General features: G+C 45.4%; 1 protein-coding gene across 4 annotated transcripts; it reads right to left on the bottom strand.

Annotated features, from left to right (window-relative positions):
• Positions 1–303: 303 nt before the first annotated feature.
• On the bottom strand, positions 304–17350 carry GABPB2 (GA binding protein transcription factor subunit beta 2). Of its 4 annotated transcripts, none has more exons than XR_009961043.1 (10): positions 14655–16231; positions 14221–14360; positions 12891–13058; positions 12326–12520; positions 11486–11636; positions 8274–8390; positions 6791–6976; positions 5141–5274; positions 969–4767; positions 304–875 (listed from the first exon to the last, which is right to left on the bottom strand). XR_009961043.1 is itself a non-coding variant. In XM_062598120.1 (10 exons), exons 3-10 carry the CDS (start codon positions 14326–14328, stop codon positions 4480–4482), a joined length of 1347 nt encoding a protein of 448 aa, XP_062454104.1. In that variant the 5' UTR covers positions 14329–14360; positions 14655–14717; positions 17292–17350; the 3' UTR covers positions 304–4479. The 4 variants fall into 4 exon arrangements, 3 of the variants coding, with proteins under 3 accessions (XP_062454104.1, XP_062454105.1, XP_062454106.1); XM_062598120.1 differs by adding an exon at positions 17292–17350 and having other exon boundaries at positions 304–4767; positions 14655–14717; XM_062598121.1 differs by adding an exon at positions 16346–16582 and having other exon boundaries at positions 304–4767; positions 14655–14717.
• Positions 17351–17854: the final 504 nt, after the last annotated feature.

Below are 17854 nucleotides of genomic sequence, written 5' to 3'. Positions count from 1 at the left end.
ATTTGGGGGGGGGGGGGGGGGGAGCGGCACGGGGCTCGGAAATTCGCACGAGACGGCGGCAAGGGACGCGGGGGGGGGCACGCCGAATGCACGCAGGCGCTTTGCTCCCCTCGCTCGCGTACCTCCCCCCCACCCCAGCTCCTTCCCGGCCCCTTTTTTAGGGGCAGTTGGGGTTTAGGGTGCCACCCAGCCTGGGCACCCATGGGCGATGGGAGGGGGCTGCAGCTCCCGCTCCCGGGGGAGCCCAGACCGCCCCTCTGCTGCCCAGCGTGGCCGCGAAGGAAGCTGCTCCCTGAGGATGCGATATTTTATTAAGAAACGTAATACAAAAAAAAAAAAAAAAAAGGTATATATACGCTCAAATGTCACCGTTTGCAAACGTGGTGCCCAACGCGCGGGCAGGAACGCGCGCGCTTTCCGACGTGGATCCCGTACGTGAAGCTATCGCCGGCGCTTTGCAGTCGCTTGGGTCCTGGCCAACGGGGCTCCGCGCCGAACGGGCGCCCAAGCCGGCGCGGGGCGAAAACGCGCTCCCGTAGGAGGGGCGAGGTGAGAGAAACGCTCCGACGCGGCAGAGGCCGGCGAGCGCCCAGAGCCGCGCCGCGGGCGACGCCGCCGGGACCAAACGGGAATTCGACAGCGGGGAGGAAAAAAAAAAAACCCAGCTGAAATCTTGGGGAGAATTGCTCCGCTCTGGGGAGCTTCGCAGTAAGGCACTCGCAGCTTAACTCACAGCCCAAATGAATCCCTAAATGCTGAGAAAGATGTAGCTCACGTTTCTGCAAGCGGTGGAAGATTCCTTATCTCATCCTGGGACAGGATTCACGACGTCCTACTTCCTATTCAGGACAGCGGGAAACATTTACATCCAGCTACTGCAAAACCAAGGAAACAGATGTCTAATCAAAGCTAAACTGCTGGTTCAATTAGCACCAAATCATCTCCACCACTGAGGAGAAACAACTCACGTTAACGATACGCGGGTCGAACTCTTGGCACAGGCAGATGGGAATTAAATTCTAGACAGGACCCAAATCTCAGCCCAGTAAGTTTTATCTGTGCAAAGGGCCCTTCAGGCCGCACCAGCTGGAGCTGGATGTTCACTGCCCTCTGGGATTTTTGCAGGACAGAAATATTAATGTTTTCAGAAGACTGAAAGGGGGAAAGGAGGGAACTAGACCGAGGAGTTCTGCCTAAGCGTCCCTGGGAAATCGGTGGGGTTTCCTCTGCCCTCCCCAACACGCACACGACGACAGACGCGATTCCGAGTGCACAGACGAGCCCGAGCCAGGCTGGGAAGCGGGGCTGGCTGCGCGGGCAGGCAGGATGGGGAGCGCTCGGCGGCGGCGGCAACGCAGCGTTAGGAGCGAAGCGTTTGGACCCTTTAAAATCCTGTGCTCGTATAGCAATAAGCGGTTAAAAAAAGCGCTCGGAGCGAGACGGGGCGGATAACGAAAGCGCCAACATGGCAAAGTCCAGCCCTTGCTTCAGTGGGTGGGTGCACAGGGAATTTTTTTTTTTATTTACATGCTACAAACCCGCCGCTTACTCCCGCCCGCAACAACAGACCTACACTGCCACATCTGACGCCGCGTTGACAAGAAAACTGCTGTTCTTTGCTTAAAAACCCCCAGTCCTTTCTGTGGCATAGCAGAGGATACAGGCGAGTTTAAATTCTTTCTAAATGCTGGGCATAGATCAAATACTTCTCAGTCTTTGTTCAGACTCCGTATGCAAGTACTTCCAAAAATAAAATTAATGCGTGATTTCTCCGCACAAGGCGACGCACTAAGAACACTGTCAGCTTTATTTGTTCCAATTCTATACAAGAAATCCAATTACTGTGAATGCCACGGACTTTTTTCTTCTCTTCTGAAGGGGAAGTTTGTTTCCCAGCTGAAGGGACTTTTTGCACAACTGACCCTGAGCAGGGGAAGCATGGAAAGAAATGAGAATCAAAGTGCTGTCAAAGGCACAACACAGTATTTATACTACAGCTGCCTCAGCTGTAGGACTCTTCAAATTTACAAATAATAACCACTAACTGCAGGCAAAATGCAGAATCCAAAGTTGGCAGTTTCCCTTTGCATCTGTAAACATTTCTGGGTACAACATAACTAGAAGAATCTGTCTAGATTTATTGCGATACCATCTTGGACCTTCCAATACAGATTTGCAGTTCATCAAACAGACGCAAATTTTTGATGTGCCGGGCAACAACAGAAAATAACTTAACACAGAGGAATACTGACTGCATAGAATTGAAGTAATCAATAGTCATGAACTGAGTTTCTTCAAACATTCATTCATTCAAAATAATTATTAAAGCCTTCTTCAAAATATCTTTTGGAAAAAGATAAAGTCTTATTTATAAATATAGCTACACTGGTTATAAATAAATGCACTTAGATCCTCCAAACCAGCAAGTCCTGTGAAGTCTTTACAATAATAGTTTCATAAACCTTTCTTTCCTAAAACTTGTTGGCGAACCCAACCCGTTAAACACTGTTCAATGTTGCCAAACACGCGATTTTGGCAGATCAGACCTTTCCTTCAGACCAAAGCACGCGGTCCAATAAACCTAAGGGTGCTGGATCCGAGAACGAGAGTCTGGATGCGAGAGCTTCGCCGGGGGAGAGGGGCGAACGCCAGCCGTCCAACCACAGCAAAGCCTCGCAACCGTTTCTTCGACACGCGGGTACCGGCACGAACGAGGCCACACCACTTCGTCGCGAGCCGACCGGCAAAGCCTCCGCTACCGATCAGAAACCAACTGCTCTGCGGCACTCACTAACCCACAATCTCGAAGGCTGCTTTTATGGCAAAAAGCAGCTGCTTCTTGGAAGAACAAACTCATTCAGATCTGCGATCCTAAGTTCATAGCTTAACGAACTCGTAACTCTCTGTTACATCTCAAACATCACGATATGGGCTTATTTATCAGCAAAGAAACATAACAAAGGCAGTATCTGAACCAACATAAAACCCTATTATCTGGACACACTTGGAAATAACAGGAAAAAAGCAATGCAAGGACCATGAAATTGAATGATTACCACGAATACTGCCAACGGTTACAAAAGTAGGACAAGAAAACAGTAAACTATGGGCCAGAGCAGCGATGAATTTTTATCATTGCAAGGAGATGTTTCAGAATGCCTTCGGAAAGCAGGCCAGCTGCTCGGGCCTTTGGAGCTAGAAGTCATTTCTAGCCTTGGTAACCTTCTTGCAACCAACTGAACAGCTTGCATTATGGTATTTTTCTCAACTTCCCTTGTTTCCCTCATGGTTGCTGAGACAGAATAATCTTTCATTATCAAGCGCCACATGATTACTCTCAGAGAGCTTCCAATCAGTTCCCCTGCTGTCTTGAAATGCATAACCCACAAGCCTGCTAAGAGGAAACTGTTTAGGTATCCTCTTTACTAAACAAGCCTGCAAAGAGTAAAAAAATTACACATTTTAGTAACAAAATCAGCTGCTTGTTAAAAAAGGTTTCAGTATATTTAAAAACAGTTTAGTAAAAAAGCGACGTATCTATCTCCAGAGAAAACTAAGCTCCCCAGCTGTCTTGCAACAACCGGCGTATGTTTAGTTTTGCATATATAATCAGAGTTAGTGCTACTGTTCAGCACAAAAGAGTCAAACAGAACATTTGAGTACGTTTCATAAAACTGATGAGGAATTTTTCATGATCCCTTTAGGTAGCTAAGTCTGCTGTGGAGCTGCCCAAATCTGTTCCTAAAACAGTCCAAAGAGGACACAGTGTAATATTCCCTGATATCTGAAAATGCTCAAGTTCACGCACGCTCAGCCTAGGCCTTACTCTTGCATTGAAGGTTGCCTCAATGTGAGCTAGATTCATTTCTTTGGAAAACAAAAACAAAAAAACAAAACAAAAAAATCGTAATTGTTCGAGTCCAATTCATTTTCCAGCTTGGTTTAGGTGATGAAATACCACCACCTCTGATGATTTTAAAGCAAAACAAACACCCCAAGAGACTGCTTTTCCGAAGGTCCAGATCTGGTCACTCAACTTCACAGAAGGGAGCAAACATCTCAGGTCATTGCATAAAGCCTGTTTTCAGTGCTGTAATTTCAGGGCAGCTGAGAGCTAATACCAGCTACTTTGGCATTGAGGTATTTCTTTTCCACTCCCAACAATGCAGGTATTAACATTACAAGCTAAGCCTTCAGGTCACCTGCTGGCTAAAATTTGTAAAAGCTTCCAATCATTCAAGGTCAAGCTTTAAAAGCACCTTTTGGCGCTGTGCTGAAAGCAGAGTTATGTTGTGAGCTGCTCGAGAAGCTTCTATCCCTGCTGATGGGAACACGTAGGCAGTCCCATCACGTGATTTTTGCAGTCACGCAGTGGATCTGACAACAGCCCTCTGCTCCCAGTGCTACTTGCTGACAGCACCTTTATATATTATAAAAAATGGTTATTTTCCTGTAAAAAACAAAGTCAATAACCCAGGATTAGGAGGTTACAGTTTCCACAGCGATATCAGTCGGCTGATCCATTTCCACCACAGCCATTGTGGATCCCTCTATGTCTTCTGTGGTTACTATAACCGTGTCCACCTCGGCGACCTCTTCGAGCACCGTCACCTCCGTCCCGTTGGGCTGCTGCCGCACCATGGCTGCCAGCTTAAGCCGGTACTGCTCTGCCTCCTGCTCTTTCTTCATGAGCTGGCTTCGATATTCCTGAGCCTTCCGGTTTGCCTCTTGCAGCTGCTGCTGTAGCACTTCCCTTTCATCGCTGTCCTACAGAAAACAAAAGTCAAGAAAGGCCATGGTGGAGGCCCAACCTGCAATACGAACACCGGCGTACGGAAGTGGGGTGTGCCAGTATTAAAACAGCGCACGCTTCAGGTTACAAAAGCAAAAGGGTCTTAAGGCAGTGCTATACTAAAGTGAACACTGTCTCAGCTGCTTGCACTTTCATCGCTAAGGCAGGAATGCAAACGGGAAAGTGGAGAACAATCACACAGAGTTGGTTACGGGCATATCCTCTGACTCAGTTGAACAGGGAACATCTCAAGTCTGTGGCTTCAGGAAGCGAGGAGCCTGGCACCCTTAGTGCAGTAGAGAGACACACAGGAGACAACCACAGCCAGTTACAAACAGCAGTGTCTACCTTGTCTTCCTCCAAGTCATTTACATTTTGTTCTGCTTTTTGCTTCTTGACTGGTGGCTCTTCTTCCTCTTCCGCATCATCACTGTCTTCAATAATAGTCTCTTCTGCAACCTGACCAGCAGGTACAGTTAAAACTGAAAAATCAAAGGTGAGACATTATACAGCGTGTGATACGCTTTGGCACAGATGTTTCCTGAAAGACTACTTTGAAATTAGCACATCTGTGTAGTTCTAGAGGAAAAGACAAGCGCAGATCAGCAATGCCTAAGACTTCCTGGAGAGGAACTCGGAGCAGCTTTCCAGTTTTCTTCATTTGGGCCTTTGTTTTAGACTGCTTGTCATACGAATCAAGTAGTTATTTCAGAGTCCCATCACCACAACAGGGCTGGTAGAATCCAAAGTCGAAGGTTTGCATCTTAGGAAATATGTAAAGTTACATTATCTTTTTGATGGTTCAGTAATACAATTAATAGCCAAGGTAAGTTAAACAAGAGGAATAGAAAGCTACTCTCAGAAGTTTCCAGTATAGACAGTCCTGCTAGTTAAGCTCAGAATCAGCTTTCAGCACGTGCAATAGCTGCAAATATGCCAGAGAACAAACGCATTTTAAATCTGCAAACATGAGTTTTCACTTTGGGAAGCCAGTAGCAAGAATTCATCTGACCAAAGAGCAGAAACGCACCACGTGAAGCTACTGAAGGTAGCTCCACACAAACAGTTCTCCTTTTGTCTTCCTTAGACTAAGAATGGGTTACAAGCCTGGAATTACTTGTATTAATTTGGCCAATAATTCTGAAAAATTAACAAGCTTTAGAAAATTGCTTTCCACTCACAAAGACCGTAAACTGACAGAAGTGACGTAGCTTATTACAGGAGAGCTATTTTACTTCTTAATCCTCTTCCCCATCCCCCCACAAATATTAATCCAAATAACCAAATATTCATAGGACATGTTCAGAGAATTGTAGGTAGTAGACAAGGCAGATGAACTGCATCTCTTGAGGAAATAAAAATTCACCGTGCAAGTGCTCTGGAGCTCTGCACTGCTTTATTGAACACACTTGCCTTGTAAAACTGATAGATTACGTTACTTTAGGCAGCATAACTAGAGTATTGGGAGGGAAAGGTTTATTTAATCTTACAGTAATGTCCCAATACTAAGTTTTGGGAGAATGATGGGGTAATTGCTAAAGGCAACAGGTTGCATTTTTACTGGTTTCTCTCCAGCAGTTTGCTCCCAGACTGGGAAGTTTACCGCATGGTAAAGAAATGATCTTTGCCTGGCTGCCAAGGGGACAGCAGCTAACTGCATTTCTCTTCCTCTTGAAATTTCACAATGAAGATGTTTGTTTTTAACATAAAGATACAAATATTGAAATGCAGCAGCACAGACGTGTATTATACCACAAACAAGCCACTGCCAAGCTTTATCACTGAAGGAAATCACATGAACATTTTAACGCTTTCTGGATCCCGGCAGCAGGGCACGAACCCGTTATACCGTAGTGTTGGCAAGCCAAATCGCATAAAGTCTGCCCTGCACACAGCTCAAGAAAGTTCACAGATATCAGTATCTTTCTTTTTTTCTTTCTTTTTAAAGTTCTACTCTCAGCACTGGCTGGCAGCTTTCTGAGTTCAGCTACCCCTTACCTTGCTGTCCATCTTGCATGGTTACAATGAACGGCTGGCTGAGGCCACTCGCGGGTACCGCTGCTTGCAGGCTGCCCAGGGGAACTCCATCTGTTACAATTGTGATAACTCGCTGCCCTCCGCTGCCAACCACTTGTTGTATGGCAGAATCAACAGAATTCACTTCCACTATTTCCTCTGCATTACCTTGAGAAATAAAGTGCCAAGAAAAAGTCAGTATTTCCTCCCTTCCTTGAATGGAAACTGAAGCCTAATGAAAAAGCTCAAGGATGCAGCATGGAACACCTGCTTATGAAAGAAACCTGTAAATATATTAAGTCCTAGTGAGAAACAAATGCCACTACTAAACCTTAGTAGAACAAGTTTTCTCTCATAAAAACATCATTTTTTCATGTAATTTAACGCGTTTAAAGCACTAGCATTCAAGCAAATTAATTAAATTAAGAAACTCGGAGCTGGAGGCAGCTGTTAAGCAGACTTGACTCTCCAAGTGACCCTTCCCCCAACTCCAATGAAGACAAACTACACTCAAAACGCTTCAAGTCTCAAGAACCCCATCCACACAAGCACAGCCAAACCAGCCGTAAGGAGGCAAAACTGTTTAGCTCTCCGGGACACTTTCTGTGTGACTTAGAATTCTGATTATTCGCGCGAGCTGTAAGGCCTCAGCTGCATCCTGCTCCCAGTGTACAGCGCAAGTGCAGGAAACAGGGTACCTGACCTACTACGCATGCTTTGGGTGCCAGAGAGGAAAATGTTCAGGCACTACAGGTCAAGAAATCAGTTGTGTGGCACTATCAGCTTAAACAAGTCAAATTGTTCATCTCTAGATTCAAGGAAAAATGCTTAGCTTTGGGGAAAAAATTAATTCAAAGATGAAAGGATTACATAAAGTTTAACTATCAAATTCCTAAATCTGAAGTTAATTAAAGGTCAAACATTGCACACTACAAACATACCAAAGAAGATCATAAAAGGAAACAAAACAAAACAGAGTAACTTTCCAAAAGAAAAAGTTACCAGAGCCTCAAGAGACTCAAAGCATTTGTTAAATATCAAGATTTTATAACGACATGAAACTGAACAAAGTGACAACCCAAGGACACAAAACATTTCAAACAATTTCCTTCTTAAACAAATATTTATCTACGTTTATGTATGAAAGATAAAATCCACGTTCTACAGTATTTTTGTAACTGCTTAAGCATGTCAAAAGCAACACACCGATGTCAGGGTCAGAATAGGACAGGCTGGATAATAAATTTCTATCATTTATATCAGCAATAGCTGCCGGTTTGTGAGTTTAGTTGGAGCTTGGATAACAAGTCAACCCACTACATCACACACATTTAACATCAACTCTTGATTACCACGAATCAAGTCAAATCCACTCACAGCTTGCACCCGGATTCCCTCAATTCCTGGTAAGATAGCTACTAAAATTAAAACAAATTTCAATTGGTGTAAAAACGGTTTCCCCTACCTGCAGTTCTGCCTGCGTTGGAAAGAGGTGCTGACGCTTCAGCGAGGGCTGCGAGCGTGGCAAGCACAGAGGTCGTTGAATTGGAGAACTGCACCGTGGATACATCTGAATCACCTGCTTGGGAGAGATGAGGGCAAGATGAAGGATTTTCAGGACCTGTCATGCCCTAAACAGCGAACACAAGCATCAGCTCGCAACAAGTCTGTCACCTAGAGTCAGACTCTAGTGCAAGGTATTTGTTGGGCTCTCAGCAGTCGGTGGAAAAAGGGAGGTGGGACAGATCATGTTTTGTGAGAGGTGCCTCTCCTTCGAACTGTAAAAGGGGCTTTGGTATTACTCTAGGACAGACAGCAGCCGCTCTGAATATTTTATGATTACTTAAATCAGATTTAAATCAAATACTACTTTAAATCATTACTGACTGATATCAACTGAACTGATTTGCTCCAGCCTTATGGCAAAAGCTACAGAAAGTCAGGCTGCCTCGATTTGGAGACGTGGACAGTTTTTCAAGATGTAGTCATGCTGTCTGATGAAACTCACAGATGTGCCGAGGTCCGATTGCTGTAGGGTTGTGGAGACGTGGTTGCTATGCACATAATTACTTGGCTTTGCATTGTACTGTAACTTCCAAAATTGCAAATGCTGAAGAATATATTAAACTAGTTTGCTATTGTGAGTAAATTGTACTACCCAAGTTCTTACTCAATTGGGAAAGTCTCCAGGTACTGTCTTCAGCATTACTTCACAGAACAAATGTTTTAACACAAGTCAATTAACAGAATCTTTTACTCAACTGCAAAAGTCAACTATCACTTTATTTCAATATACTGAGCAGAGCTTTTCCCCTCTCAGGTTTAGTAATGGGAAAAAAATCAGGACTGCAATAGTGTATTGACCTGAGTAAGATAAACAAGTCTTCTCAGTTCCAAAATACAATGTTTCTTCCTCCAATTGACCATAGTAATTCCTATTCAAAGTCGGAAGTAATAAGAATGGAACAGGAAACTCAACTAAATGGGTGCAACTCAGTACTTTATTTGCATGAATATAACCCACAGTTCCTCTTAAAAAATCCTGTGCTTCATTGCCAGCGTAGATTATAAGCACACGAGGATAATACAAAGGGAAGTTCATCTAAAGTTTCACTGCCTTAACCCTTGCAACCTATTCTGTCTCGCTAGCTCCTTGACTTCATGAAGGTAATGGAAGGATTTATTCCCAAAGGACAGTCCTTCAAAAGGCCTGGCCTAGGCACACGAAAATACCATGGGCTTAGTAACTGTTTTCAGCAGTTTGTAACGACATCTCTTCATGACAGCTGAGGATATTCTCGTTCAAAACGTTTTTAAATAACTGAAGATATTAGAAATTTAAGAGAAGCAAGAGAAATTACAAAACAGTTAAGCAACAGATTTTAGTTGTAATAAAAATGCAGTCGCTGATGCCCTCTCGTGGGAAGTGAGAAAAAAAAAAGTCCTGATGTGGCCTAGAGCAGGGGCACCCTGACACCGAGTATTTTAATGCTGATCGGCTGTTGCACATGTTGCAAGTGTCGTGGGAGGAAAGACCCTGGGTATTTTATTCAAATTACACGTGGACAATAAGCCATCACCTTGAGGTGGCCCTGATAAAGGAGATTACGTTGCAGGATATACGAGGAAAGGTGCAGTGAGAGATGGGGAGCTGCGAAGCTGGTGCTGAGCTCGCTTGAGCACTGCCTGCAGCTGCTCACTGATGCACCAAGGATGGATTCAGACTGGAACAGCGACCAAGGACGACTGTCTTGTTTAGTCCAGCCAAGGAAAGGCAGGGAGGGGATACAGCTGATTTCTGCATTGAAGGAACGGACACAATGTGAAGAGAATGATTTCAGCAAACGGACAGCACTGGCACCAGAACAAGAGGTATAAGGCAACTGCAAACATGTTTAAGCTGGAGATCAGTTTTCTGATTTGGCACACTGGAGAATACTCTAACAGCCTTTCAACAAGGCACTGGCCTCTGAGACGCCTAGCTAGTTTCAAGCCAGCACTAGATACATTAGCAGAGACAGTGACACTGGCTGTGGTGAGGGTATCATCTGGCATACAAAAGTTACAAGGTCCCTTCTTGTCTTGCACCCCTTTGAGTTTGTGGAGTATCTTTTAATGAAGATGTTTTATGCCAATTGAATCACATTTTCCTCACAGATTGAACATGAACACTTCTATACATTTTTCCTCTTCTAATCTGGTATTTGTTCTTTAAGTGCCTTAAAGCTGTGAGCCACACTGAAAGCTTTGAGAATAAGTCTGGAGCATTGCTGAAGTCACCGTGGTCAGGCACAGGCAGAGAGGTCAGAGTGGGACTGCATAACACCAGTATCCAAGTTTTTAAAAGTACTCCCTAGTTAAGAGGCAAACATTCATGCACGTGAACAGTCCTACTAACTGAAGAATTACATGCAGAAGTGTTTGCAGGATGAAGCCAAATAGCTTCACAAAACTTGTATTTAGCAGCCCCCTTGAGGCTGAAAAGAAATAATGGTTTGGATTTTCCCAAAGACAAAAAAACCTGTAGAGTTACTAGGAACAACAGAATTAAACAGAATTATAGAAAATAATTTGAAATTAGGAAATTTGCACTCAGTCTTAAAGTGTTTTCCTCATCAAAATATGGCTTACAGAACAACGAGCAATCTATTTCTTTCTAACATTTGGTCCAGAACAAATAAGGAGTAATCTACATATCCAACCAATCTGCTTCCTCTGCAAAGACCCAACACTTACATACACCAAAATATTAATTCAACTTTTGTAACCAATAAAGAACAAAGCAAACCATTCCCCGACTGCTCTGCAATGGCAAGGATTTGGCACAGGCAGTAACTCCCATTATTTTTCTGTTGCAGTCATCCAAATCCATTTTCTCAAGCTTTGCCACTCGTAACAGACCCACAGCTGAGCTCAGCAGAGCTTCGCTGCTCACAATGGAACCACCTCTACTTACCTCAGCTAGAAATTTGCTTTATTACCTTTGAGAGCAAATATATTTTGAGGCTAAATGTGGTAGCTTGGTGTGTTTGGCTATGTGTCACCATTCTTCCTCTACTAAATGGCCATCTGCCCTCTACTGGTAAACAGCTGGAATTAAGAGGTGCATCTCTAAGAACCTGTTAGGCCAAGAACTGTATTTTAGATTTTCTCTCTCAAGGTCACATAAAAACTTACCTGAGGTTGTTTTTGTGTTTGCTGAAGAAACAAGACTAGCAAGATTGAGAACTTCTCCTGATGCAAGAATAAACGGTGACGTGACGGTGACCGTGTTTGCGACAGGATTCGTTCTCTCTGGATGTGTGTTTACCTGATTCTGCATTGCTTCCTAGGAAAAAGAGCAGGGTTAGGCATATATCCTTCATGCCTTCTGTGCTGAGCAGAATTTAGCATCCATGAAGCTGTTTAGAGGCAGATGATTTCTCTCTGTAGCACAGCAGTGACCCCAGTACAAAAGCTATTACAAAACTGCCACTTGAACATGGCAACTTACACTACTGCGGCACACAGTGCAAGATGCAGGGCAACAGAAATCCCATCACCCACTAAGTCCTCTCCGGCACTTACTGGTTGATTCTGAAATAAAAAGTCATCTACACTAGTATTGCTAGTTCCCTCTGCTAAAAGAAAGTGATTGCATCAGACACCACAGGATCCCTCTCACTCAAGCACAGATACACTTGGGGTGGACACTCAGATTCCCATCCTAAGCTAGAGGGAGAAACATGCTTTTCTGGAGAGCGAGTCATCTGGTCTATTTAGACACCTACCTTGGGATACTATGAACCACCTCCTGGAGGCGATCGTTTCTTTGAGTCGATATGAAAGGGAGTCTGCACACCCAGCTCACAAGACTCTGTGTTGGTGACGTGGAATTCACCAAGCCCAGTGCCATATCAGGTTGGCATATTATAAAATTTATCTCAGCACTTCTGATTTGAGCATCAAAGCTTCCATAACAAACACCTGTTCTAGCATTTCCAGCAGTTGCATGTCCGTGCGGGTTCCTCAACCTACCTGTAACATTACTAGAGTCTCCGGATTGTTCTTGTCCAAAGCAATATCAAAAGCCGATTTATCAAACTTGCTGAAAGCATGAACGTCAGCTCCATACTTGATCAGCAACTCTACGACATCTCGATGGTTGTGCTCTGTTGCCCAGTGTAAAGCAGTCATTTTCAGCATATCCTTGGCATTTACATCAGCCCCGTTCTGAAAGAAATATGCATTACTTGTCAGAGCATCGCCTTCCCTCAATACAAAGGATCACTTAACACAAAACAATCCCCCCTTTAAAGAGGTCAGTCATATCAGTCACTGTTCTGATCTTAACCTCAGTCATTCTCACCTTGATTATTTGTAAAATAGTTTGTAAAACAACAACAACAAAAAATTATGACACGGTGATTAAGAGGACAGTGCCATTTTAACTCCATCTTGAGCAGGATGCTTCCTTCTCTCCTACAAAGATACCTACTGTGTCTTAAAGGTTCCTGTGCTAGCATTTCAACAAATATAAACAATTAACTCCAAGGGTCATTTAGATGAGCATTAAGGGTTCTACCTAATGCATTAGGCTTACCCTAATCAGCAATTCTACAATATGAGTGTGTCCGTCCGCTGCGGCCATGTGTAGCGGAGTCCTGTCCACTTTAGTTCGGGCATCTCTGCTAACACCGGCTCGAAGCAGCACTTCCGCTGTTGAATAGTGGCCATACTGGGCAGCAAGGTGAAGAGGCGATGTCCCAAGCTGCGGGGTAATTTAGAAAAGTTACTGTCAGCTCACAGCAAGAGAGGATAGGCACAGCAATCACCATGTGTATGTTCAGCACTTTTAAAGAACCAGAATGACTAGGCTTCCGGCAGCAAGGTTTATCAGCTTTTCTCTTCACTCAGAAATAGGCAGCTGTACATCCAGTATTTTTCCTGATGGACTTAAGCTCTTTATGGATATTCATGTTATCTGACAGCTTGACAATCAGACATGTGTGCTTTCTCTACTGCGCCATTCATTTATCACTGAGCATCAGTGTGCTTCTTTCTCAAACAAAAAAAGAATAGCCCTGCCTTTTCTGTATCATCATAGATAATTTAATCACTATTTAGATAAGGACAGTATTAAAATATTATTAAGCTCTGCTTCCTCTTGATACAAACAGTTCCTTCATTTCCCAAACCTATGAATGATCAGACTGATGAGACAGGAAACAAGGACAATTGGTGATGGAAAATACCTGCTGGTGGCATATTCATTGTTACCAGGTTCTCTGTTTTTTAAAATGGTTATTCTTCGTTTTCATTAAAGCTTTCATTTCCTTTCCTAACCAGGATGAGTTGGTTTATTTATTTTTTTTAAAACAAATAGGACTTTCCTGACAGAGAAAGGTTTAACCAATTTAATAAAGCATTCTTAAAGAACTCGCTAGTACTAGAAGGTTTAGCAATTCTTCCAATTCAATTTCATTCATAACTTATCTTAGCTTCTTTGAATCAAACCTCCTAAAGCATCAAAACCTAAGTGCATGGCTATCTGTCACACATACGGTGACATCGTGCAATTCTGCAGAGATCAATCTTTCCATAAATATAAATTCATCTTTGCTTCAGGAAGGCGTTAGTGTTTCAAGTGCTTCATCTGGAACAACTCTGCACTGTCACTGAAATGCAGAGATGCATTACCTGTCAATCCACATACTTTTCCTTTTTCTTTACTGTCCCAATTTCCAGTCGTATCCTTCAGGTTCAGTACTGAAGAGCACACATGCAAACCATTTGGGAAAGAACACTATGAGATGGTACCTCAAAGCACTATTTTCAAAACAAGCAATGAATACTCTTAGCCCCAAGAACAGTTTAAACGTTTTTCAACATTCCCTCCTGGCAGAAAAAATGTCTCTATTTCTCCAACATACCCAGTCAGTGGTGAAAGGAGCACCGTTTGCCATCAGCGTTCGCACTTCGTCATCTTGGCCTTTGCGAGCTGCTTCTAGCAACCTCTTCCCTAAGTCCACTAAGGACATCTTTATACATGGGAACGAGTATTTGCCGAAAGCTGATTTAACAGGCAGGAGCAGGATATAGAAAAAGAGAAAGAAAGTGAGGCACAGACATTTTAAAAGCGCAGTACAACTAACATTTCCAAAGACCTGTCTCACTAGCAGACCCACTATCTTCCCATACAGAGCTAGGCCCAACACAGTCAATAAAAACAGACTCAAATGTTTTTCATACGTTTTTATTGCAAGCCTCAAAATACCATATGTTGCCTAGAAGGCAACATTCAGGCTAAGCCTGCAACCAGATCAGACAGCACAAGACATCAGGGCTCATGCATGACCCCACTTACCTCCACAGGGCCTTGTACAAACACAAAGACTTGCCCATGTGGCTCCAGTTCCAAGAGCAGAACCTACAAAAGCAATGACAAAGCTGTCCACATTTATTGCACAACATCGTTTTATTTTTTAAAGCGCTTCAAGAATACAGTTTCATCTCCAAGGCGCTCACTTTGTCCCCAACACTAGCAGCTAAGCACAGGGGAAGTATCCCTTTCTCTACTGGTAGAGCATGCAACAAAACTTGTGAATTCAAGTGACTTGTCCAAGGTCATAAAGGGAAGCAGAATCTAGGAGTTCCCATTTTTGTGGTCAATCTACCAGACAACAGTACTTCTATTTATTCCAAACCACATTAAACATATTACAATTATGGTACTAGAGTGAACTATAGTATTTTTCTCCATGGTAGGGTTACACTGGTACACCAGTCCTATGAAAAAATGACTTTAAAAATCTGTGCATTAACTCCCTCACAGCATTCTTTAAATAGCTACAAATGAACGTCTGTGCACATGGGTGCTGTGGCATGTAGTTTAACAGTGATTCCAACAGGGAAAATTTTTCTTTTAATTTCCTTTAATTATAATTCTAAGAAATAGTCAAAAAGCTCTAAGAGACGGTCTATTTCTTTAATGAAGAAATATCTCACCACGTCCTCAGTGACCCCCTAAAGCCAGTTATCAGTAACACAAGCCCTGTAAAGTAAAACCAAACAGTAAACCTCATCCTAAATCTCATCAGGCACTATTGCCCTTATCAACTTCTCCCTCCTAGAAAAAGCTACAATTTTAAAATAGCCTTATGAAGTGAGACGTGTTTTAAGTGTCGTATGCAACCCCTGATTCATCAAATTCGAGAATCCGGCAATGTTTAGTTCACTGTGACAAAGACACGATGCTCATGGAAACAAACTGTTGAGAAAACCCCAGCACTATTTGCAGCTCTTCATACAACACGTGCAGTAACATAAACGCTGCGCTTCAAGCAAGTCCCATTATCACAGCACAGCTCTGGCAGGCATCAAACACTTCATGCAGCAAACTTAGGTCCTCCGGGAAACCACACAGGGACGATCTCCCAAAGGGCAAATAGCCCAAAGCAGTTACTCACCCATGCAGAGCTTAACCCGCAGTCAGGACCCTCTATGCATTTAACATCTATGTATTTGAGTGCCAAGGTCCTTGTGCCCTCGAGGACTTTTTTTTTTTTTTTTTTTTTTTTGTCTCAGTTCTTGGGGGGACAGATATTTTTTTTTAAAATGCTCCTTGCTGTTGGCTATGTTAAAAACACTTGTACATAACTGTCCAGGCGAAAGCAGTTCCACTGAACTCGGAGTTCATAAAGTGAATCACAAGCCTACGTGTTTGCAAGACTGGGGTTTACCACTGTGCTTAGGGGAAAAAAAAAAAAAAAAAAAAGGAGTAACTGGTTGATTAATGAAAAACATCAGCTTCTCTGCTCTTATCAAACTGAAGCGTTGTTACTTACTAATGATATTTTGGAGCCCTCACCTTACACCCCTACTCTTTCCTGCTTGATGCTTTTAGGGAAGCATTAAATCTGAGGCGCTCTCTTTTTAAAATTATTTACAGTATTCACAGTTTGGGCAACTGTTGACAAGTTCCTTGTTTGTACCCTCCTCCCCCCACCACCTTCCCTTTGCTGCATGAGAAAAGTAAAAGCAAGTAAAAGGACACACTTCTCAAAAAGAGTTAAACTCCCTCTTCTTAACAGCCAGCTTGGGGTCAGAAGCCCCCGGAGCTTTGCAGACGTGACCCAAAATAGGAAGGGTCACCCCAAAAAGCACTTCACTCCGCGCCGCAAAAGGGAAAGCTCTCCTCTCACCAGCAGCACTCAGATTTTCCCCCGAGAGGGGATTGACACTCCTTTCCATGCCACAAATCTCCCCTGAAAATGAGCCGTCTCCCCCCGATGCGCAGCTCGGATCCCCTTTTTAGGGCACCCCTTTTGCTTCCCTCCCCCAAACCACCCTCACCTCCAGAGCGGAGACCCTCCTCTCCATGACCCCCCATGAACACCCCAGGAGGAACCCCTAAAATATCCCCCCCCCCTCCCAGATACCACCTCTTTCACTGGGGGAGCGGACCACTGGCCTCCAAAGTGGCCCCAAATATCAGAGTGCCCCCCCCTTGCATCCCTCACAGGCAGCCCCCCAACATCACCCCTCATGGAGGGGGGGGTCACCATCATCTCCCCCCACAGGCAGCCCCCCAACATCACCCCTCACTGGGGGGGGGTCACCATCATCTCCCCCCACAGGCAGCCCCCCAACATCACCCCTCATTGGGGGGGGGTCACCATCACCTCCCCCCACAGGCAGCCCCCCAACATCACCCCTCACTGGGGGGGTCACCATCATCTCCCCCCACAGGCAGCCCCCCAACATCACCCCTCATGGAGGGGGGGGGGTCACCATCATCTCCCCCCACACGCAGCCCCCCGCCCCCCAACACCGCCTCTAATGGAGGAGGGAGTCCCCATCATCTCCCCCCCGCCACACACACAGGCAGCCCCCAACCTCGCCCCCCACAGGGGGTCTCGCCCCCCAGGCAGCCCCCAACACCGCCCCTCACGGGGGAGATGCTCCCCCCTCCCCCCCCCCCGCGCGCCCCGGCCCCACTCACGCGCCGGCTCGGGCCCCCCCCGGGCGCGCGCGCGCGCGGCTGTTCCCGGCGCGCGGCACCGCCCCCCTCCTCTCCCCCCCCCCCCCCCCACCGCTCTTCCCTCCCCTCCCGCCGCGGCTCCACAAAATGGCCGACGCGGAAGCGAGGCCGCGCTGGCGGAAGGATACCGCGTGAGGGCTTGAAAAGAGTCCGCTCCGCTCGGGGACGGAAGGGAGAGCGAGGGGCGGGACGGGGCTTCGCCCCGCTCTTGCCACGAAGAGCCCGGGACGGATGTGCAGGGATTCCTGCCTTCCCGGCCCCCTTCCCGCCCACGGCCCTGGAGGGAGGGGGCGCGGCGACGGCAGCGGGATGCGGGAGGAAGCTTGGCAGGGGGAGTATTTTTTCCCGCGGAGGAACACGCGGGAGCGTGGCGCAGTGGTACGCGCGGCGGTGATGCGGCCGGATTTAGTCCCGCCCGGGGGCGTTTAGGCGCCAAGTATAAAGGGGGCAGCGGCGGCGGCCGCCCACGCGTGATGGCGGCTCCGCGCGGGGAGGGGCTGCCCTCTCCCGGCGCCCCCTCTTCC

This window comes from Rhea pennata, chromosome 31 (genome assembly GCF_028389875.1).
Source record: "Rhea pennata isolate bPtePen1 chromosome 31, bPtePen1.pri, whole genome shotgun sequence".
Taxonomy (NCBI): domain Eukaryota; kingdom Metazoa; phylum Chordata; class Aves; order Rheiformes; family Rheidae; genus Rhea; species Rhea pennata.
Note: the sequence above shows the minus strand (reverse complement) of the source record. Positions and strands in the feature narration are given on the sequence as shown.